At 60.3% G+C, this 21,887-nt stretch overlaps 3 protein-coding genes across 3 annotated transcripts; 2 read left to right on the forward strand and 1 right to left on the reverse strand.

Moving 5' to 3' along the window:
- Positions 1-819: 819 nt before the first annotated feature.
- On the forward strand, positions 820-4,438 carry UBE2C (ubiquitin conjugating enzyme E2 C). Its single transcript, XM_062202382.1, has 6 exons — positions 820-986; positions 1,445-1,472; positions 1,965-2,051; positions 3,598-3,802; positions 3,888-3,947; positions 4,208-4,438. The coding sequence occupies exons 1-6, from the start codon at positions 886-888 to the stop codon at positions 4,264-4,266; spliced, it is 540 nt and encodes a 179-aa protein (XP_062058366.1). The 5' UTR covers positions 820-885; the 3' UTR covers positions 4,267-4,438.
- Positions 4,439-9,520: 5,082 nt separating this feature from the next.
- TNNC2 (troponin C2, fast skeletal type) lies at positions 9,521-21,136 on the reverse strand. The gene is given in 5 exon segments (XM_062204272.1): positions 9,521-9,552; positions 9,688-9,824; positions 9,934-10,048; positions 10,134-10,277; positions 20,114-21,136. Coding segments are annotated over 5 exon segments (510 nt in total). The 5' UTR covers positions 20,196-21,136.
- On the forward strand, positions 16,730-21,692 carry SNX21 (sorting nexin family member 21). Its single transcript, XM_062204268.1, has 3 exons — positions 16,730-16,993; positions 17,406-17,563; positions 21,018-21,692. The coding sequence occupies exons 1-3, from the start codon at positions 16,735-16,737 to the stop codon at positions 21,690-21,692; spliced, it is 1,092 nt and encodes a 363-aa protein (XP_062060252.1). The 5' UTR covers positions 16,730-16,734.
- Positions 21,693-21,887: the final 195 nt, after the last annotated feature.

The following is a 21,887-nucleotide window of genomic DNA, read 5'->3' on the forward strand; positions in this document are numbered from 1 at the left end:
CCGGGAGGGGGGAGCTTCTGGGGGTCCTCGCTTCTCCTCCTGGCCGCGGCCCCTGTGGAGTGGAGCACCTGGGGGTCCCGGCCCCTGTGGGTGTGGAGCGCCTGGGGGTCCCGGCCCCTGTGGGTGTGGAGCGCCTGGGGGTCCCGGCCCCTGTGGAGTGGAGCGCCTGGGGGTCCCGGCCCCTGTGCGTCTGGAGCGCCTGGAGCGCTTGGCCATGGCGCCTGTGGGTCCCAGCGTCCTGCGCACGCACGTGGCAGCGGCCCACGGCTCACATGCCGGGACCCCGGCCACCTGCGTGGGAGACCCCAGTGGAGGTCCCGGCTTCTTCCTGGCCCAGCCCCAGCCGGGCCGGGCCGGGCCTTAGGGGCGTGAACCAGAGAGATAGAACTGTCACTCCGCCCCGGGGAATCGGGAGTCTGCATTGGCGCCTGCGGAGACCCGCCCCGCAGAGGGGCCCGGCCCTCGGGTCAGGGCGTGGAGCTCGGACGGCCGACACTCCCCGCCGGCCAGAGGGGGTCGGGAGGGGCGTGCCCGGCGTTCGCCCTCGGGGGCTCCGTCCCACGTGGGCACTTGCTCGGCCCTTTAATGGTCGGCGTTTTCCAAAGGTCACCAATCCGCTGCGGAGTCGTTAGTTAATGGCAGCCTCTCCTGCCAGTCGGACGTTAGAAACAGCCGCCCCCGCCGCCCAATACCGGTACGCTTGTGGGTGGGCCTAGCAGTGACAGAGCGCTTCGCCGCGCCCTATTGGCTGGATCAAACCCAAGCGAGCCTCTGATTGGGCGACGCTGCTCGAGGGTTACAATTCAAACGCGGGCGGGCGGGCCCGCAGCCTGCAGTTGCCGTCGTGTTCTCCTAGTTCCTGCTTCCCAGGCGAGTGCTGCCCGAATGGCCTCTCAAAATCGCGATCCAGCCGCCGCCAGCGTTGCCGCCGCCCGTAAAGGCGCCGAGCCGAGCGGGGGCGCCGCGCGGGGCCCCGTGGGCAAGAGGTGAGTGGTGCGGAGATGGCACTCGGCGGCCCTGGCGTGCCCGGGGCCTCGGGGCCCGGAGCGCAGACTCCGCGGGCCCCCTTCCTCAGCGGGTGGGTTTGCGCCAGGAACTCGAGGCCGGGTAGCCACGGGCTCGGGGGCTCCGGGTGGAGACTTCCGAGACCCCCGCCTCCTGCAGCGGGTGAGACCTGGGGCTCGGGCTGCTGTCGGAGACTAGCGACCGGGGACGGGCGAGGGGGGCGTGGGGACCGGGCGGACAGCCGTCGGCGTGGATCGCCCGCCGGACTCACGCTGCGGGAGCCTGGGCTCGGGGGGCGTGAGGACTCGCCGGGGTCACCCTGGGCAGGTGGCCGGGTCTGGCCTTGGGCTCCCGCGGGAGATGGGCGGCGGGGGGAGGGGGGCATCACCTGGGCCGGCCCGCCCGGACTCCCCGCTGACCCTGAATGCTCTTTTCCCAGGCTACAGCAGGAGCTAATGACGCTCATGGTGAGTGCCCGTGCGCAGACCCCCAGCCAGCTGGCCCCCTCCTCACTCCCACCCAACTGTCCCTGGCCTGACTCCCTCCATCAGAGCCCTACTAGACATGGGGGCGAAGGCGAGGGTGTCTGTCTTCCGGGAAGAAGTCCCTGGCCCCACCTCGCCTTGTCTTCCGGGATTCTGTCCAACCCCATTCCCGGAGTCACCCAGCCCCTGCCTGTGGCGTCCTGGCCCTGCCGAACCTCGGAGTGTGCCTTTCTGGTTCTCTCCAACCCTTGAACACCCACATTGCCCCTCTGGATTCCTGAGGGGCATAGGACCTGGCCGCATAACCCCTCCCCACCCAGCCTCCCCACCCTCTGCGGCAGCCCCGAGGCCACCTTGGGAAAGCCCCTCCCTAGGGAGTGTGACGGGATTAGGGGAAGGTGTCCCTAGGGAGTGTGACTGGATTAGGGGAAGGTCTCCGTGCTCTTCAATCCAGCAAGTGTTCTTCCTGCCCAGATGTCTGGTGACAAAGGAATCTCTGCCTTCCCGGAGTCAGACAACCTGTTCAAGTGGATAGGGACCATCCACGGGGCAGCCGGCACCGTGAGTATCGGGGTGCTGGGGGGTGGAGGTGATTCCCCGTGCCAGGGCTGCGCCAAGCCTTCAGCTGGACAAGACAGTCGCCCGAGCCTTGTTCTCCACCTGTGTAGGTCGGGTGTGAGCGGTGCTGCCTGTCTTAGATGGCTGGAGGGTTCAGGCAAAAGGCAGCGTCCCTCGCTGCAGCTCTGGTGTCAGATCAATCAGAGACTCAGGTCAGGGCAGACACAGCTGCGTGGGACACCCTTCAGTGTCGCTTTGAGCCCCAGCTACTCTGCTTCCAGCCCAGCCTCCTGCTACTGCATACCTGGGAGACGCCAGAGGATGGCCCAAGTACTTAGGTGCCTGCCACCCACATGGGAGACCGGATGGAGTTCCAGGATCCTGTCCGCAGCCTGGCCCAGCCCAGGCTGTTGGGGCCATTTGAGGAGTGAACCAGTGAATGGAAGACACCTCTCCCCCCTCTCACTTCAGATAAATAATTTTTATATATATATATATATATTTGAAAGAGTTACAGAGAGAGCGAGAGAAAGAGAGGTCTTCCATCCACTGGTTCACTCCCCAATTGGCTACAACAGCCGGAGCTGCACCAATCCGAAGCCAAGAATTTCTTCCAGGTCTTCCATATGGGTGCAGGGGCCCAAGGACTTGGGCCATCTTCCAGTGCTTTCCTAGGCCACAGCAGAGAGCTGGATCAAAGTGGAGCAGCCGGGACTTGAACCGGTGCCCATACGGGATGCCGGCACTGCATTTGGCAGCTTTGCCTGCTACACCACAGCGCCGGCCTCCTCAAATTCAATTTTTTGCATGTTAACCTACTTTTTTTTTTTTTAGGTTTTTTTTTTTTTTTTTTTTTTTTTACAGATAAGAGTTAGATGGTGAGAGGGACAAAGGTCTGCCTTTCTGTTGGTTCACCCCCCAAATGGCTGCTACGGCCTGCGCGCTACACCGATCCGAAACCAGGAGCCAGGAGCTTCTTCCTGGTCTCCGACACGGGTGCAGGGCCCCAAACACTTGGGCCATCCTCCACTGCCCTCCCAGGCCACAGCAGAGAGCTGGACTGGAAGAGGAGCAACCGGGACTAGAACCCAGCGCCCATATGGGGTGCCGGCCCCCTATTTATGTATTTGAAAGACAGAGTGACAGGTCTGCGGTTCACTGGTTCTCTCCCGCAATGGCTACAACAAGCCAGAGCTGGGCTGGGTCAAAAGCAGGAGCCCAGAACTGCATCCCGCTCTCCCACGCGGGCAGCAAGGGCGCGTGGACAGGAAGCTGGGCTGGAAGCGGGGAGCAGCCGCAACTTGAAAGGCACTCTGCTGTGGGGCGCAGGTGTCTTGGGGTGTCCGACCCTGCTCTGTGCCACAGCACCTGTCCCCAGCCCAACACTGTAATTGGGCCAGAGCCCTGGGGGTGCCGGCGCACAGCTCAGCCCTCAGGGCCACTGACGGCCCACCTGACCAAAGCAGGGACCAGTTGAGTGCTGTGTCCGCTGTGCAGGCCCAGGTGGGCGCTCACACGGGACCCTTGCCCCCACTTGTCTCAATGCCAGGTATATGAAGACCTGAGGTACAAGCTCTCCCTGGAGTTCCCCAGTGGCTACCCTTACAACGCGCCCACGGTGAAGTTCCTCACGCCCTGCTACCACCCCAACGTGGACACGCAGGGGAACATCTGCCTGGACATCCTCAAGGACAAGTGGTCCGCCCTGTATGATGTCAGGACCATCCTGCTGTCCATCCAGAGCCTGCTGGGAGGTAACGTGTGCGCACACCCCTTCCGTGCCGCCCGGGAGCCATCAGTGCTGCCGGGCCGCCGCTCACTGCTGCTCTCCACCCGCAGAGCCCAACATCGATAGCCCTTTGAACACACATGCCGCCGAGCTCTGGAAAAACCCCACAGGTGGGTCCTCGCCCTGCTCAAGGGTTGGGCAGGTGTGGGGTTCATAGAACCTCCTGCTTGCTGGGGCCAGGGAGCGGATATGGGAAATTAACCCCTTCCAGACTTGATCTCCTGTGCTGTTCTCCCAGTCTCCCTAAAAGCAGGGGGGCCGGCCACCAGCCTCCCCTGGCGCTCCCCTGAGCATCCTGGCTGCCCTCTTCCACCCTGATGAAAGGCGTCCATGTCCATCTCTCACCATCCTCCTGCCCGTTCTCTTCCAGCTTTTAAGAAGTACCTGCAAGAAACCTACTCAAAGCAGGTCTCCAGCCAAGACCCCTGACCCGGGCTGCCCAGCCTCTCCTGTGCCGTCGCCTTTCCTGGTTCTGCCTCACAGTCTGTCCTGTCCCTGATCTCTGTCTTGAGCTGTGGTGTTATTTTTGTTTGTTTTTTAAATTAAGCCTGAGTTCTTGTGATATATATTAAATAAACACATTTTGGTTGTTTTTGTAGAAGTTGCTGCCTTGCGGTTACCCTGGGTTGGGGGTGCTCAGGGTGGGCAAGGGGGGTGGTCTTGCATCCGGGCAATTGGCCTGTTCCCTCTTAAGCAGTGGAAGCAGGTGACAGGCTATAAGGCCAAGCAGTGGCTTATTCCCCTGTGGCCTTGGTTTCTCTGTGAAAGGGAGTGACTACATGCCCCAGGAATGCTAGTGGGTACTGGAGCTGCCCCAGCTGTGTGTGCTGGAGGGGAGGACCACCCACCCACTTCCAACAGAGAGGGCTCCAGGGTCTGGCAGAGCAGGGCCAGGGTCTGTAGAGGCCACGAGGGAAAGCCCCTTGCTCTGGGCCTACACCAGGCCCCAGTTCCCCAGGGATGGCTCCGCGCTCCAAGGGGAGACATCACCTCCTGCCCTGGACCCCTGGGGGAGACACCTGTGCAGAGCCGCAGGGAGGAGAGCAGGCTGGGATGATGAGGTAAACAAGCTACCCAGGTGTGTTCCCGCACTGCCTGGCCTCCACTCAGCACCTAGGCCTGGGGGGACACGGCCGGCAGCCCCCACCCCCAGTCACGTGTAAAGAATTGGAGCTGTCAGGTCTGGGATTGGAACTTGAGGGTGTCATTATGCCTGAACTGCTCTGCTCGGAGCTCCTCCGTCTCGTGGGCGTACAAGTCCACTCAGGGCCTTGAGCCTGAGTGGGCGTTTGGTGCAGCAGATGAGACACCACCTGCATCCCATATCGGAGTCCGGGCTCCTGGCCCAGCCTTCCTTTCAAGTAGATTTAAAAAATTATTTGAAAAGCAGAGTTGCAGAGAGGGAGAGAGAGGTCTTCCATCCACTGGTTCACTCACCAGATGGTCGCAATGGCCAGAGCTATGCCAGTCTGGAGCTCCTTCTCGGTCTCCCACGCAGGTGCAGGTGACCAAAGACTTGGGCCATCTTCCACTTTCCATAGCAGTAGAAGTAGCATCTTCTACTGCTTTGCCATAGCAGACGGCTAGATCAGAAAGTGGAGCAGCTGGGACTTGAACCTGCGCCCATATGGGATGCCAGCACTGTAGGCAGTGGCTTTACCTGCTATGCCACAGCGCTGGCCCCTCAAGTAGATTATTTGAGAGTGCTACAGAGAAAGGGAGAGATAGAGAAAGAGGTCTTACATCTGGGTCACTCCCCAGATGGCCGCAATGACCAAGGAACCAACCAGGGTTGGACCAGGCCAAAGCCAGGAGCTTCTTCCGGAACTCCCAAGCGGGTGCAGGGGCCCAAGCCCTTGAGCCATCTTCCACTGCTTTCCCAGACCACAAGCAGAGAGTTGGATGGGAAGAGGAGCAGGCGGGGCACCAACTGGCTGCCTATGGGATGCCGACGCTGCAGACGGAGGCTTAGACCACTAAGCCACAGCGCCGGCCCCTCAGATACTTTTCACACAGATTCTGATTCAGTCTGGGAGAGGGAGTGAGGTTCCACTTCTAATCAACTCCCAGGCAGTGTCACTGCTGTGGTCTCATTAGGAAACATGGAAGGTGTCGTTCTCAGGGTGTGGTCCTCTCCACCTGGAACTTGGTAGAAAGGCCAAGCTCTTGGTCCCCACAAGCTCTCCAGGTTAGATGCTCTCTGGGGCTTAAAGTCATGGGGTCAGATGATGCCTGGGCAAAGCAGAGGCAGAAGCTATCACAGGATTGGTTCTTTCCGTTTGTTAAAGATTTGTTTGTTTATCTGAAGGGCAGAGAGACCTGAGTGGGGAGAGACAGATCTTCCATCTGCTGGTTCACTCCCCAAATGGCTGCAATGGCCAGGGCTGGGCCAGGCCAGAGCCGGGAGCCAGGAACTCTATCCCAGTCTCCCATGTGGGTGGTAGGGGCCCAACTACTTGGGTCATCTTCTGCTGCCACCCAGGTGCGCTCTCAAGGAGCTGAACTGGAAACAGCAGCCAGGACTTGAATCGGCACTCACATATAGGATGCCAGTGTACACATGGTGGTGGCTTAGCCCGCTGTGCCACAGCGCCAGCCCCCTGGTTCTTAATAAACCTGCTAAGAGGTGAACCTGTTTTTGTCTGCCTTCGAGGAAACCTTTTCCCTGTAGTCCCTGATCTTGGTGTCCAGCCCACCAGGTAGTCCCAAGGCCTGCCTCGTGTCAGTCACAGGGACCCAGTCCTAACGTGTAGCTCAGAAGCGATCCGAGTGTTCTCTGGAACCCACCACGGGGAGAGAAGTTTACAACAGGCTGCTGAAAGAGAAGGCTCCAGAAGGCAGAAGCCAAGCGGAGGCACTGAGCAGGGAGATGCCGGGGAGACCCCGGCCTCCCTGCCTTGGCATCCCAACGCCACAAACACACGGATGCTTGCTTGGTTTAAGTCAGTTGGATGTAGGTTTCCGACAACTTGCAACAAAAACAGCCGCGTTCAGGAAGCATTCAAAGGTATGATTATTATTCCCTTCACTCAACCCAACCATCGATGGCTTCCTAGGGCCGGGTCCTGTGCTGGGGCGGGGATGAAGCAGGAGGACACAGCCCTGCCCTTAGGGAAGCGGGCAGCCAGGTCTCTCCACATGGCAGGATAAGGACCATTCCAAGTGGTGGTTACGAGCTCAGTCCAGGGGACCGGCGCTGTGGCGCAGCGGGTTAAGCCGCTGCCTGCAACGTTGGCATCCCATATGGGCACAGGTTCGAGTCCTGACTGCTCCACTTCCGATCCTGCTCTCTGCTGTGGCCTGGGAAAACAGTGGAAGATGGCCCACGTCCCTAGGCCCCTGCACACACATGGGAGATCTAGAGGAAGCTCCTGGCTCCTGGCTTCGTACTGGCACAGCTGCGACCAGTTGGGGAGTGAACGAGCGGATGGAAGACCTCTCTCTCTCTTTCTCTCTCTCTCTCTCTGCCGCTCCTTCTCTCTGTAACTCTGACTTTCAAATAAATTAACTAATTAATTAAAAAAAAAACTCAGCCCAAGGAAGCAGAACCACTGGGTTAGAATCCTGGTTCCATCCCCTCCTTGCCTGCGTGCACTTGGGCACTTAGACTTAACCTCGCTATGAAACGGAATCGTTGAAGGGTGTGAGAACAGTGCCTGGCACATAGGCAGCGCTCATTAAGTGCTGAGTGGACTCCCAAGGGGCTGTGAGAGCACAAAGGCAGGGCGTCTAATGAACAGGAGGGCAGGGAGGGCTTCCTGGAGAAGGAGTGCGCCGTGAGGCCGGCAGAGGCAAGAAAGCGGCTTCAATGGACAGCAGGACATGTGTGTTCATGGTGTAGGGAGAAGGGGAGGAATGTTGGGCCCCAGTGGGCGTTTCAGGCCGCATTAAAGTGCATACATGAAGCCTTGGGCAGGACAGAGAAGTGACCAGATTTGTTTTCAGAGCAGTCTTACTTGGGGGCCAGTGTTTGGCCCAGGGAGTGATGGCCCAGGTGGTGGTGGTCTGGGGGGCTGTGGCCCGTGGGGGGGGGGGGGTGGCCTGGGTGCAGTGTCCAGTGGGCACGGAGAGGAGGATGAAGTGGGGTAAGGAGACAGGAAGCAGAGGGAGTGTGTGTGGTCGGGGGTGGGGGGTGAGCACCAGAGTCCCTGTGCTGGGCCCCATCCAGGCTGTTATCTGTGGCTGTTCTTCTTCACCTCCCTGGGCCTGAGTTCCCACAACTGCAAAACGGGGATAAGAGCAGCATCTGCCTCTGGATGCGCCGTGTGGATGACCGAGACCAAGTGCATAAGGCACAAGGCACAGCACCAACCCTGGCTGGAACAGCAAACCGGGAAATCAGCAACGGGACAAAGCAGAGACTAGGACCAAGATGGAGAGAGCAGCAGGTAGCAACGCGTAAACAGCAGGACAGGGGCCCCGCGCTGTGGCGCAGCAGGTTAACGCCCTGGCCTGAAGCGCCGGCATCCCATATGGGCACCGGTTCTAGTCCCGGCTGCTCCTCTTCTGATCCAGCTCTCTGCTATGGCCTGGGAAAGCAGTAGAAGATGGCCCAAGTCCTTGGGCCCTGTACCCACGTGGGAGACCCGGAAGAAGCTCCTGCCTCTTTGCTTTGGATCAGCGCAGCTCCAGCCTTTGTAGCCATTTGGGGAGTGAACCAGACCTTTCTCTCTGTCTCTACCTCTCCCCTCTGTGTAACTCTGACTTTCAAATAAATAAATCTTAAAAAAAAAAAAAAAGACAGAATTTCAGGGAGGAGGAGGAAGATAATGGTGGACAGCATTAATTAAACACTTGCTGTGTGCCTGGCACTGTTCTAAGCACCTTGCACATACCAACTTGTTCTTGAAACCCTCTAAGGTAAGTATGATCATTGCCCCACTTTACAGATAAAAATACTGAGGTCCCAAGTAGTTTACTGTCAAGGCAGTGAGGTACAAATTCAGAGAGCCTGACTAAAGTTCAACAGCTACTACACTTAATTAGCTACGACCTGATCCCTGCTATGCAAAATTGTGTGCAAAGCACCATGGGAGCCAGATCTGCAGCCTGTGGGGTGCAGGGATCAAGGGGGGAGATGGTCTCCGCGTTGGGCCTCGTGGGTTGAAGAATCCGCCTGGCTCATCAGGGGAAGAGCATTGCAGGGAGCGAGAACAGCCGTGTGCAAGGGCCCAGAGGCCGGCCAAACGCAGGAGCGGCGGCGGGAGGAGTGAGGGAGCCCAGAGCGAGGCATCTGGGTTGGATTCTGGAGGCCCCGAGGGGCCCTGCAGGACGTTCAGCGGAGGCGAGGCCGGGTCAGGCTCCCGGGAGCTGGTTCCTGCTGTTGGCCCGTGGTGGGGTGGGCCCGGGGAGGAGCTGCTGCGGCCGCTGCCCCCTCCCCGCTGCCCGCGCCGGGTGCCCCGCAAGCGCTCGCAGAACGGACCAGACCGAGCGGGCCCACGGCGCGAGCCTGACACCCACGCTCAGAGCTCAGAGGCTCGGGAGCGCACGGGCGGTGGGGCAGGCAGGGGGCTCCACCCCCCACCCCGCCACCGCGCCCCCGTGGCCCCGGCCCGCCCCTCACTCAGGCCACGAGCTTGGCAACGTTTGCTTTTATTCCTTCCAGACACGGAGCCAGAAGGGGCCGCGCCCCCCGCGCGGGGCGGGGAACGGAGCCGGCGGGGCCGAGGCGGAGACCCCAGCCTTACTGCACGCCCTCCATCATCTTCAGGAACTCTGCGAGGGAAGCAAGGGCGAGGCTCAGCGCCCACTGCCCACCCGCCCGCGGGGGCTGGGGGCGGCTCCGCTCGGGCCACGCCCAGCCCCCCCCCCGCGGGGCCGAGGCCGGCCGCGCCCCCGACGCCCGCTCACCGTCGAAGTCGATGCGGCCGTCGTTGTTCTTGTCCCCGTCCTTCATCAAGGATTCGATCTCCTCGTCCGTCACGTGCTCCCCAGAGGCCCGGAAAATCTCAGCCAGCTCCTCGGCGTCGATGTAGCCGTCTGCGTTCCTACGGGGCCCCGGGGGGCGGGACAGGGCTCAGCAGCTGCCCGGGCGTCGCTGCACGCGCCCCTCGCGTGCCCGTGGGAGAGCCCCCCCACCCCCGCCGCCCCGCGCACCTGTCGAAGATGCGGAAGCACTCGGCCAGCTCCTCCTCGCTCTTGCCCTTGGCGTCCTCTTTCATCTGGCGCACCATCATGACCAAGAACTCCTCGAAGTCGATGGTGCCGCTGCCTGCGGGCGCAGGGCAGGCACTGAGCGCCGCCCCGGGCCCCCCTCGCGCCCCCGCGGCCCTGCCCTGGGCGGGGCGCCGGCTCACCATCCTCGTCCACCTCCTCGATGATGGCGTCCAGCTCCTCTTTGGTGGGTGTCTGGCCCAGCATCCTCATGACTGTGCCCAACTCCTTGACGCTGATGTCCCCACCGCCATCAGCATCAAACATGTCAAAGGCGGCCTTGAACTCTGCAGCGGGGTGCGGGGAGAGCTGAGGTGAGGTGGGCTGGCCTGTCAGGCTCACACCCACCCCCACCGCTGCCCAGACCCCACACACGTGCCCCGGCACATGTCACCCCCACACACACGCCCCCTTGCACACACGCCCTCACCCCACCCTGCACTCACCAGCGATCATCTCCTCGCTGAGGTAGGACCGGGCCTCAGCCTGCTGGTCCGTCTGCAGGAGACACAGAGTCAGAGCACAGGAGGACCACCCTGCTCGCCCAGTCCCACCTCGACCCCGCCCTGCGTAGCGCCCTCCTCCGTCAGGAAACCTGTCCCACTTGTGTGTCCCCACGACACCTGACAAGAGCGGAGACTCAGATTAGGTCCTCCTCATTCGGCAATACTTGTGGGGACAAGTCAGGCACAATCCAGCCCCCCAACACACACCCTGCCCCCTGGGGACTTTGGGGAAACCGCAGGTCACACCCTGGTCTCCTCTTGGTGGCTTTTCAGGGCTGAGATGAAATTGGAGGCGCGAAAGGGGCTTTGCAAGGTGCCTGCACCGCTCCAGGGTACAATAATGACGCAACCCAGAGTACTGAGCACTAGCTAAGTGTCGGGGCACAGCCCAGACACGGGGACCCCCCGGCTGACAGGGGCACCTGCGTGGAGGTGCCAAGCAGGCATTGGAGTGCACGGCTCTCAGGCTAGGCAGAGAGTGGCATGAAAATGAGCCGTCCAGGACCCATCCGGGCCAGGCCATCCGGGTTGGGGGCTCTAGTCTGGGGCTGGCAGTGAGGCAGGGGTGAGATGGACAAGCAGTTCTGGGCCCTGGCCCTGGGCCTCCTCTTTCTCCCCGTCTTTCTTGCCCTCCTCTCTGCCTGTGCCAGGAGGGCAGGCTATTTTTAGCAAGGCATGGGCAGCAGCAGCTGGCCTCTGGGGTCCAGTTACTCCTTGAAGTGATCTCTGGAGGGGGAATCTCAGTCCAAAATCAAAACCCCTCCCGGGGAGGTGGGGGTCCCTCCGACTGTTGTCTCCTGCCCCTTCCATCATTCTCAGGGCTCTTGGAGTTGGCTCGGGGCCCTGTGGGCCTCCCGTCTTCCTAAGAGCTGGCTTCTCGCACTGACAGTAGGAGGGTTTGGCCAGGCTTCCAGCCCGTCCCCCACCCCTCACCACTGGCTCGCTGGGGGCCTCACTGCAGCCCCCGGGGGTCTGTCACCACCATAAAGAAGATGGGACAAGACCCCCCGGAGCTCTGTGCCCAGCACTGCTGGACGCCTCCGCAGTGGGCAGCACACTGGCTGCAGGACCAACCCCTGGGACATCCAGCCCTCCCCAACCAAGAGAAGTCAAAGGACTTCCCAGGCTTCCTCTGGACACCTGTGCTCCAGAACCTTCTCTTCCCCCATCAAGCATCTAAGTTCCCACCCCACAGAACACCCAGATCTGCTTGAAAGAGGCCCAGAAGTGCCCCCAGCCAGCAGAGTCCCTTCATGTCCTTACCATGGTTGCTGGTCACTGGGCCTCCCCTGCCGTGAGCCGCCTCCTCTGAACTCCACCACGTACAGACGCAGCGGCCCACTCCAGCCCCCGGGATTTGTAGGGGCATCCTGTCCTCCCACCCCCCTGCTCCCCAGGACTGGATGCCCTGCCCAATCAGATCCTGGGGTCAGCAAGCCCCACCCCTGCCACAGTCCTAGCCCATTACCTAATTTAGCCAAGGGCCCTTGCAGAGAAATTTAAGCCCCTGAGCAGGTGGCAAGTCTTGATGTCCCAGATTCTTGGGAGGAGGCCCCACCCTGCTCCGCCGCCTTAGAGCCCCACCCCCACCCCAGGAAGCACACTGGCTCCAAGATGGAGGAGGAGGATCGGAACAATGACAAGTGACACAGCATGGTGGAACGGGAACAGCACAAGCCTTGAAGTCCCAAGATCCAGGTCCTGCCTCGGCAAGGTGCGTGACCTTGGGTGGGTAAAGCAGCCACTCTGAGCCCAGTATCCTCATTGGTGACTTGGGCACAGTCAGACCATGGCAGAAGGACGCTCAGGTCTCTAAGTCATCTGGCTTGTGCCAGACCACAGGGTGGGTGCTTGGTAAGTATAATGTCCTAACTACAGTGAGGGGCAGGGCTCAGGAGGGGAAAGTGGTACTTAGGCACCACTGGTTGAACCTCCAGGATGGGCCACACTGGGCCAGGCATTTCAACCACAGGATCTCGCCTGGTATGCATCCTATGAGGTAGCAGCTATTATTATCCCCATTTCACTGGGGCTAATTTTTGTGAATCATAAAAGCCGTAGTCCTGTTGATGATTCCTGTTAATCCTGACTTGGGGGAGGCCACCCAGGAGAACTGTCCAGAGGAACAGAGGAGCCCAGGGCTGCCCTTGGAGAAGGAAGAGGCATCCAAAGCAGAGTGCTCTCTGAGTCCCCTCCCCAGGAAAAGGCTGTCTGTGATCCGCTGACTTGGGCAGTGCGTTGGGCAGAAGGCAAAGGGGCAGTGGAGAAGTCTGGTCCCCGGCAGGTGAAGTCCAAGGCAAGCCCACCCACCCTGAGAGGCCAGAGCCTAGGCTGGGTGCTGGGGAGCAGACAAGGCTCACGGTCACATGGCCATGTGCCCAGAAATCACCAGAAAGCACTAGGACGACTGAGGGCGGTGTGGGAGCCAGGCGATGGGGGCTGGACACCCAGGAGGGCAGATGGACAGTGGCAACTGGGCCGCCCCTCCCCCTACACATAGACATTCCCAAGGAAAACTCGGCAGCGCCAGGCCAGGCTAAATAAGGCTTCCCCCAGCCAGGCAGAGGGCCGAGGGGTGAAGCCAGGGGATCCCAGTCGGGACACACGGGAAGCACTTGGTCCCCTTAGAACAGAGTCAAGTCCTCAGCAATCACTTGTTCATAATTTGTTCCTCCATTTCTTCAGGGAGATAGGCAAAGTGCAGACTCCTTAGTGTGGAAGCGCCTATCCGCCCCTCATGCCCCCTCCCCACCCTTACGTCCTCAAACTCTGCCCCAAACACCATCCTGATAAACCAGCAGCCCTGGCCATGCTGGTTCGTTTTTTGTATTTGTTTTTTTCTGCCGGAAGCTCTCATTTTTCCCTCTCTTCACCTGTCCGCTTGGCTGTCACTGCTCTTGGCCTTGACAAAACTTCCTGCAGGGTTCTTCTTCCCCTACAGCCTGGCTCCGAGAGTCTACAGTGGTCTCCAGTCATTTCCTAATCATAGCACAGAACATGCTTGGTAATCACCACCTGTTCTGAGTTCCACAGACCAGAGACCCTGGCCGATCACCATCGACTTGCCCAGCACTCAACTGTAGGCACTTAGCAGGTGTTCAATAAAAATGGACTTTACATAGGAGTGAGCCGAATGGCATTTGATTCAATGTGAGGAAACTTCAAGCAGTCACGGTTGACCAGTAATGGCCAAAGATGGCCTCAAGAGGTAATGAGCTTCCTGCCAGTAAGGCTACCCAAACCGACGGTAGGCGATCATCTCTCGGGGAGAAACATGCACACAGAGTCCAAGAGTGCCGGAGAACACAGCACATCAGGCCTGGAGGGGAGGCCTGCGGTTAAGTCACCGCTTGCCCCGCCGGCATCCGTAGCCAGTGCCTGTTCCAGCCCTCACTTCTCCACTTCTGATCCAGTTTCCTACTAATGCACCCGGGAAAGCAGCGGAAGATGGCCCAAGTGCTTGGGTCCCTGTCATCCAGGTGGGAGACACAGATGGAGTTCCTGGTTTCTGCTTGGCTCTATGAACCAATGGAAAGATTCTCTTTCTCTCTCTCTCTCTCTCTCTCTCTATCTCTATCTCCCCCTTCCCCTCTCTCCCTCCCTTTCAAATAAGTAAATAAATTCATTAATCTTTTTAAAAAAATTTTAAAAGAGGGGTCGGCGCTGTAGCTCACTTGGTTAATCCTCCGCCTGTGGTGTCAGCATCCCATATGGGTGCTGGGTTCTAGTCCCGGTTGCTCATCTTCCAGTCCAGCTCTCTGCTGTGGCCCGGGAGGGTAGAGGAGGATGGCCCAAGTGCTTGGGCCCTGCACCCGCATGGGAGACCAGGAGGAAGCACCTGGCTCCTGGCCAGCCTTAGCAGCCATTTGGGGAGTAAACCAACAGAAGGAAGACCTTTCTCTCTGTCTCTCTCTCTCACTGTCTATAACTCTACCTGTCAAATAAATAGAAATTAAAAAAAGAGAGAGACTCAGATTTGCCTTGCTGAGGCTTGAGTCTAGCATTAAAAAAAAAAATTAAAAAGAAAAGAGAAAGAGCTCTCCTAGCTCTGACGCTGCGGCCTGGCATAGGCCTCAGGTTCCGGAGGCTCCCTCCTGCTCTAACAATCCAGGACTTCATTTACTCTCTCCAACTGAAAGGCAGAATGACACAGAGAGACAGAGATCTTCCATCTGCTGGTTCCCTCCCCAAACGCTCACCACAGCCAGGCCTGGGCTGGGCTGAAGCCAGCAGCCTGGAACTCCATGTGGGTCTCCCCCGTGGGCAGCAGGGGCCCGAGCACTGGAGCCACCATCTGCTGCTCTAGCAGGAACCAGGATCGGAACCAGCATTCGGTAAGGGATCGCGGGCACCTGCAGTGGTGACTTCTCCGGCTGCACCACGGCCCTTGCCCCAGCCCATGGCTCAGACACCGGCTGTGCACCCAGCCTTGAGCGGCACACAACAAAGGACAAGTGAATCCTCAGTCAGCGGTTGGTCAATGAGTGAAGCTGTCTTTTTGCCCCAGCACCCTGACTCCAAGCTGCACAGACTGGTTAGGGTTTGACGTTTCTTGAGCTTAACTCCAGCTCCCCTATTTCCCAGCTGTGGCCTGGGGAAGTCAGTAGGCCTGCTTCCTCCCCGTGAAAATGGACCATTATCAGCCAAGAAGAGCCCCTCCCCAGGAGGCTGTGAGGGCAGGGGCTCGGCAGCACAGAAAGTGCTCAGAGGGGACCGGCGCTGTGGCTTAGCGGGTAAAGCCGCCGGCAGTGCCGGCATCCCATAAGGGCACCGGTTCGAGTCCCAGCTGCTCCACTTCCGATCCAGCTCCCTGCTATGGCCTGGGAAAGCAGTAGAAGATGGCCCAAGTCCTTGGGCCCCTGCACCCACGTAGGAGACCCGGAAGAAGCTCCTGGCTCCCGGCTTCAGCCATTGCTGTCATTTGGGGAGTGAACCAGCAGATGGAAGATCTCTCTCTCTATGTAACTCTCCCTTTCAAATAAATAAGTAAATCTTAAAAAAAAAAAAAAAAAAGTTTGTGGGAAGGCGGAATTCAAAGAGAAGCTAGTCTTGGTGTGAAAATTTTTGAATCCACGCCTACTGGTTTCATAATATGCATTTTCCACGAACTTTTGGAAAACCCCTGTGTTTGTTTCACCGCAAAACTAACAAAGTCCACCCTGCTAGGGACCGACATCCAGGCCCTCCAACAGGAAAAGTGACAGCGAATTTTTTCTTGACTGGCTGTCCGGTGATAAAAGAGAAACCAAGGCCAGGTCGCCGGGTGGGCAAAGCAGAGAGGGCAACTCGAGGGGCTCTGGGCTCGGCGCTCAGGCGCCTGTGGCCGGCAGCGCGACCCGGGACCAGCACGGCGGCCTCTCCGGGTCTCAGTTTCCCCGTCCGCCTCTTTCCCACGTGCGAGGCTCGGGCAGAGACCGGGAAAGCCGCGAAGGCCGAGCACCAGCCTTATGTAACAGATGGCTTCGTCAGCCGCGTCCTGCGCCAGCTGCACAATCAGGGGTCTGGGTCCTCATTTCCAGGAGGAAACCCGGGCTCCCAGAGGGCGGCCTCCAACCCGGATCCCGCGTCTTCTCCTGGCCTCGGTCTCCTCCCCAGAGAACGGGCTCCCCGAGGTGGCACAATCACTTTACGCAGTTCCAAGCGCGCCGGGGGCACCCAGGGAATGGGGGTGGGCGCCGGCCCCGAGCTGACCCCAGGCTCCGACAGGGGTGGGACCATTCGGGGAGCGAGCGCGCCCGGGGGCGCCGGGGGTGACTCCGCGGCGAGGCCCGGGGCTCCCTCGGGCGGACCCAGGATCCCTTGGTCCCTCCTGGAGCCGGGATTCTCGGGGCGGCTCCGGGGAGCGGGCGGGGCCGGAGGCGGGGCGGCGGCAGGAAGCGGCCGGAGCGGCGCTCGGAGCGGCCTGGGCCCGGCGGAGCCCGGGGAGGCCCGGCCGCCTCGCTCAGCCGCGGGGGGCTGCACCGGGGACCCCAGGCAGCGGCGCGCCCCCGAGGGCAGCGCGCGACGCGGGAGGTAGAAGCGCGCAAAAGGGGCCGAACAGGCGGCCCCGCCCCCGGCCCGCCGCGAGGACAGCGGCCCTGCGCTGCGTGGGTGGAGGAAGGCAACCCCGCGTGGGCCGCGGGGCTCGCCAGACCCCCCGAGGGCGGGGGTGTGGCCTCCGCGCGCCCCTCCCGCCCTGGGCCCCGCCCCCTCCCCGCCCGGGCCGGGGCCCCAGCCTCGCGCGCTCCCCCCAGGTGCCATGGCCTCGCGGCTTCTGCACCGGCTACGGCACGTCCTGGCCGGCGATGGCCCCGGGGAGGCAGCGGCCGGCGCCGAGCCCGAGCAGTTCCCGGAGAGCTCGGAGCTGGAGGACGACGACGCCGAGGGCCTGTCCTCCCGCCTCAGCGGCACCCTTAGCTTCACCAGCGCCGAGGAGGACGACGACGACGACGAGGACGACGAGGAGGCCGGGCCCGACCCGCTGGCCCCCGGGGGCGAGGCCTCGGGCGAAGACGCAGGCGAGTGCGCGTGGGCTGCGGCGGGACCCCGGGCCTCCCCAGGCCTCCCCCATCACAGCCGCCGCCCCGCGGGCGCCGGGGCGCTGAGTTGGCCCCGGCTGGCTGAGCTCCTGCGCTTCGCTCAGCAAACCCCGGCCACTCGTCGGCTGTGTGACCTTCGGAGTCACAAGACCTCTCTGAGCCAAGTTTTCCCATCTCCCAGGTTGTGGGCCTTAGGGATACAAATGGTAGCACGGGGCCGCTGAGGTTTCGGGGGCGGAGACACTTGGCGCCTCCTGTCTGCTGTCATCCCGTGCCTCTCTGACCCTCAGTTTCCATCTGTGAATAAGGATGAGTGAGGTCACGGGCCCTGGCGGCTTACGGGCTCCTGGCTCCAGGCCAGCTGACAAGACCCTTCCCTGTGCGTGCGCAGATCAGAGCCCCCCACCTGACGGGCAGCGGAGCGGTCAGCTCCTGGCCAAGCAGCTGCAGGATTTCTGGAAGAAGTCTCGGAACACCCTGGTTCCCCAGCGGCTGCTCTTCGAGGTGACCAGCGCCAACGTTGTCAAGGACCCGCCCTCCAAGTACGTGGTGAGTGAGGGTCCAGGAACCCCTGCGCTGTGAGTCTGGAAGTCTGGCTGGGAGACAGTAGGGAACAGTCCGTCGTGGTGGTGCCGGCTGCCCCATTTTACAGATGGAGAAAATGAGGCCAGGAGGAGGATGTGATTTGAGCCAGTCTTCAGACGGATGAATGGGTTTCTCAAGCTCTGAGGCTTGGCCCATCCCAGTGCTGAGACTGAACAAGCCAACTGGTGTGTGCTCCTGCCTCCCAGGCTTTTCGCCAAAGTGCACGATACCAAGGGGAAGAACCCCTAGCTGGGTCAGACTTGAGACCCGAGTTGCATGGGTGAGTGGTTAAGGACCTGGGAGTCACATCCCACTTGCACAGCCTGGGATGAGCTGTGTATCCTCGAGGACCCGTGGTGTCCACACCTGAGCGATGGGAGTCCGGTGAGCCAGCGCCCAGACAGCCCCCACCACCACTGCAGCTGGCACCGTGAAGTTCTCAGTAAAATGGCATTCAGGTTATTGAACGTGGGGTTTAAAATGTCTGGTGTCTAGGGAGAGTCCGTTCTTCAACACCTACCCTGGACAGAATGTTCTTGTTCCAAGGGCTCCACCAGGAGGCTGGTGGGGACTGGGGTGAAGAGCGGGGTGGGGGAGGGCCTCAGGGTCCTTGTTTTCCTTGCTGCAGACTCGTAGGGAAAGATCTGCTCCCAGCCAGGCCTGAAATTCAGCTGGGCTGCCTCACTCCCTTCCTCCCCGCTTACGATGCAGCAGGAAGGGTTCTGGAGCCCTGACCCTCCAGTGGCCTCTCCACCCTTCTCTGTTGCTGGTAGTCAGCAGCGCCACGCCCGCGGGGTGACCGAGCAGGCTCCAAATCCCGCAGAGGCCGGCTGTCGTGGCTGAGTCTGAAGTGGCAGAGGGCCCAGAGCCGCGCACAGGGAGCGACACCGAGGAGCAGCCGCTTAGAGGCCGGAAGGAACGGGGCTGACCCTGGGTACACAGATGCGACACAGCAGGACAGCCACGCGTGCCCCAGCCTGCTAACCTCTGGGGAGGAAGAGCACGGGTTCTGGAATCAGATCAACCTGGGTTTGAAGCCCAGCTGGGCCGCCTCCCGGCTGTGTGAGCGAGGGCTCTCCCGAATCCTTCAGCCGTCTTTGAGCCGCGTCCTCAGCCGTCAGATAGGGACAGCACCCTCGCAGAGCTGCTGTGAGGGTTAATGGAATCTTAGGCGCAGGGCAAGTGCTCAGTTAGGGAAGGACGGTTACTTATCCTGGAGGGGGCATTGCGAGGATCAGATAATCTGACATGGGTTTTGGCACCAAAAAAGAGTGAAAATAAAAGCGACAGGGTATTTAGCCTCATGGTTAAAACACCAACTGGGATGCCGTGTCCCACACTGTCCTGCCTGGGCTGGAGTCCCCGCTCCGTCTCTGAACTCCAGCTTCCTGCTGGTGTGGCCCTGGGAGGCAGCAGTGACGGCTCAAGTGACTGGTTCTCGCCACCCACGAGGGAGACAGGGATTGGGTTCTTGGCTGCTGACTTCTAGGGAGTGAACCAGCAATGGGCTCTCAAAGGAATGAATAAATAAATAAAAGCTAAATGAACATAGGGGTTATTATAGACCGGTGCCTCCTGAAGTGAATGCTGAAGAAAACTGCCCCCCCCCCAAAAAAAAAAAAAGTTTTGCAGACTATATGCTATGGGAATGAAGAGCTAAATAAGCGTCTTTAAACTTTTTAATCCTATATTAAAATGTACATTCCAAATCTTCAGGTACAGTACAGAACAGGCAATTCTAATTGGAAGAATATTAGCCATTTCATAGAAAAAAGTGCGACAAAAAAATCTGGGTTTGGTGTCCGTGTGCCTTTAACCACCAGTGCTTGCTCACGCCCCTGTGCAGCCTGCTGACTCGGCATTTCACAGCCTAATCCCTGTTCAGGCTCTCAGACCTGGGAGAAGCTGAGTGGTCACCTTCAGCGTTTCTCAAACCTGTCACTTCAGATGAGGTAGGGATGTCCGGCCCGCAGGCTGCACAAGGCCCGCGGAATCACTTGGCCTGGCCCTGCCAAAGCCGACACAGGCAGGACTCGAAATTCAGTCCATCTGTAGCAGGCTCTTTTTTTTTTTTTTTTGACAGGCAGAGTGGATAGTGAGAGTGAGAGAGAGAGAGACAGAGAGAAAGGTCTTCCTTTTGCCGTTGGTTCACCCTCCAATGGCCGCTGCGGCCGGCGCATCACGCTGATCCGAAGCCAGGAGCCAGGAGCTTCTCCTGGTCTCCCATGCGGGTGCAGGGCCCAAGGACCTGGGCCATCCTCCACTGCCTTCCCGGGCCACAGCAGATAGCTGGCCTGGAAGAGGGGCGACCGGGATAGAATCCGGCGCCCCAACCGGGACTAGAACCCGGTGTGCCGGCGCCGCAAGGCGGAGGATTAGCCTGTTAAGCCACGGTGCCGGCTAGCAGGCTTATTTTTAACTTGATTGTTTTGTACGGCCCACGAATGATGCTGTAAATAGCCATATGGCCCTTGGCAGAAAAAAACGTTCCCCACCCCCCCATTCTTCGCTTGCCACTTTTCCTTACCTCGGTTTTTTCTTGAGTTTAAAAGGCAGCTCGGTAGTAGGACTGTATGTGGAAAGCCTCCCTTGCCATTAGGAGAAGTTACCCATGAAAGTAAGAGTGGAAATGAAACAGTGCCAGTGCGGGCTGCCTGGGGGCTGTCCTCTGAAGAAGGCTCTGGCCCGATATGCTCTTTCTGGCTCTTTTCTAAATATGGAGATGAGAAGTGGTAGAGAAGTGCTTTTTATTGAAACCAAACCAAGATCTTCTCACTCCAGAGGGAGAGCTGCCTGCTGTCCGCAGTGGTGGTGCTCCAGGGTGCACCAGTAACAGCCTTAGCAGCCAGCACTCGCACCTGGCCCACGCTGGGGTCAACACTCACCTGGCCCAACACCGCATTCGCTGGAGCGGGAAGCAGACCCCGGGAGGGACTGCCTCCCCCGAGACCACACAGGGAGGGAGTGGCCGACCCTGGGTTAGAACTTGACTCTCAGCCCAGGGAACTTCTTGCTGTTATGGCTGTCTGAAGACCTGCCCTCTAGCCTGGCTTGGAATAGGCTGGCCAGGGATGTGGGGGCTATGTCCAGCATGGAACACGGCTCCAGGCTGGTCCCAAGGGTTGGCTCAGAGGCCTGGGGCTGGTTGTCCAGGGGGGCTGTCAGGAGAGGACTGACCCGTGGGAAAAGATTACTGCCCAGAAGGGTCCAAAGGGCCAGCAGCCCCAGGCACTGAAGTTCATCTCTGTCTTTCTCTCCCTGTGCTGCCTTGAGCCTGGGTCATTTCAGACGAGTCTCAGGTAAGATGGGGGTGGGCTCCCACTCTCCTGGGTCCAGTGGCAGGGGTGAAGGGAAGAGGTGGGTAGGGAAGGGGCCCGTGGACAAGCTACTCCTTCCCTGACTCCCACCCTCCGTGCAGCTCTACACCCTCGCCGTGACGGGCCCAGGGCTGCCAGCCCATCAGCCAGCCCACATCTCTCGTCGCTACTCGGACTTTGAGCGACTCCACCGAAACCTGCAGCGTCAGTTCCGGGGCCCCATGGCTGCCATCTCCTTCCCCCGTAAGCGCCTGCGCCGGAATTTTACTGCAGAGACCATCGCCCGCCGCAGCCGGGCCTTTGAGCAGTTTTTGGGCCATCTGCAGGCAGTGCCTGAGCTGCGCCACGCCCCAGACCTACAGGACTTCTTCGTGCTGCCGGAGCTGCGTCGGGCGCAGAGCCTCACCTGCACTGGCCTCTACCGGGAGGCTCTGGCACTCTGGGCCAATGCCTGGCAGCTGCAGGCCCAGCTAGGCAACCCCTCTGGCCCAGACCGCCCCCTGCTGACCCTGGCTGGACTGGCTGTGTGCCACCAGGAGCTGGAGGACCCTGGCGAGGCCCGCGCCTGTTGTGAGAAGGCCCTGCAGCTGCTGGGGGACAAGAGCCCCCACCCTTTCCTGGCACCCTTTCTGGAGGCCCATGTTCGGCTCTCCTGGCGCCTGGGCCTGGACAAACGTCACTCAGAGGCCCGACTCCAGGCCCTGCAGGAGGCAGGCCTTACGCCCATGCCACCCCCCAGTCTCAAAGAACTGCTCATCAAGGAGGTGCTGGACTAACCCTTGCTTAGACTGAGGGTCACTGCCCTAAACGGGGGCAAGACCCTGCTGGGGACATGGAGAGCAGAGAGCCCCTGAAATGTCCACAGAGAGGATCTGTAGCAGAGTGAGGGGACTGGATTCTGGTGAGCAGCGCTCAGGACGCCCGGAACGGTGCAGGGGGGAAACTGGACGCAGCCTCTGTCTGGCTTATAA

This window comes from Lepus europaeus, chromosome 10 (assembly GCF_033115175.1).
Source record: "Lepus europaeus isolate LE1 chromosome 10, mLepTim1.pri, whole genome shotgun sequence".
Taxonomy (NCBI): Eukaryota; Metazoa; Chordata; class Mammalia; order Lagomorpha; family Leporidae; genus Lepus; species Lepus europaeus.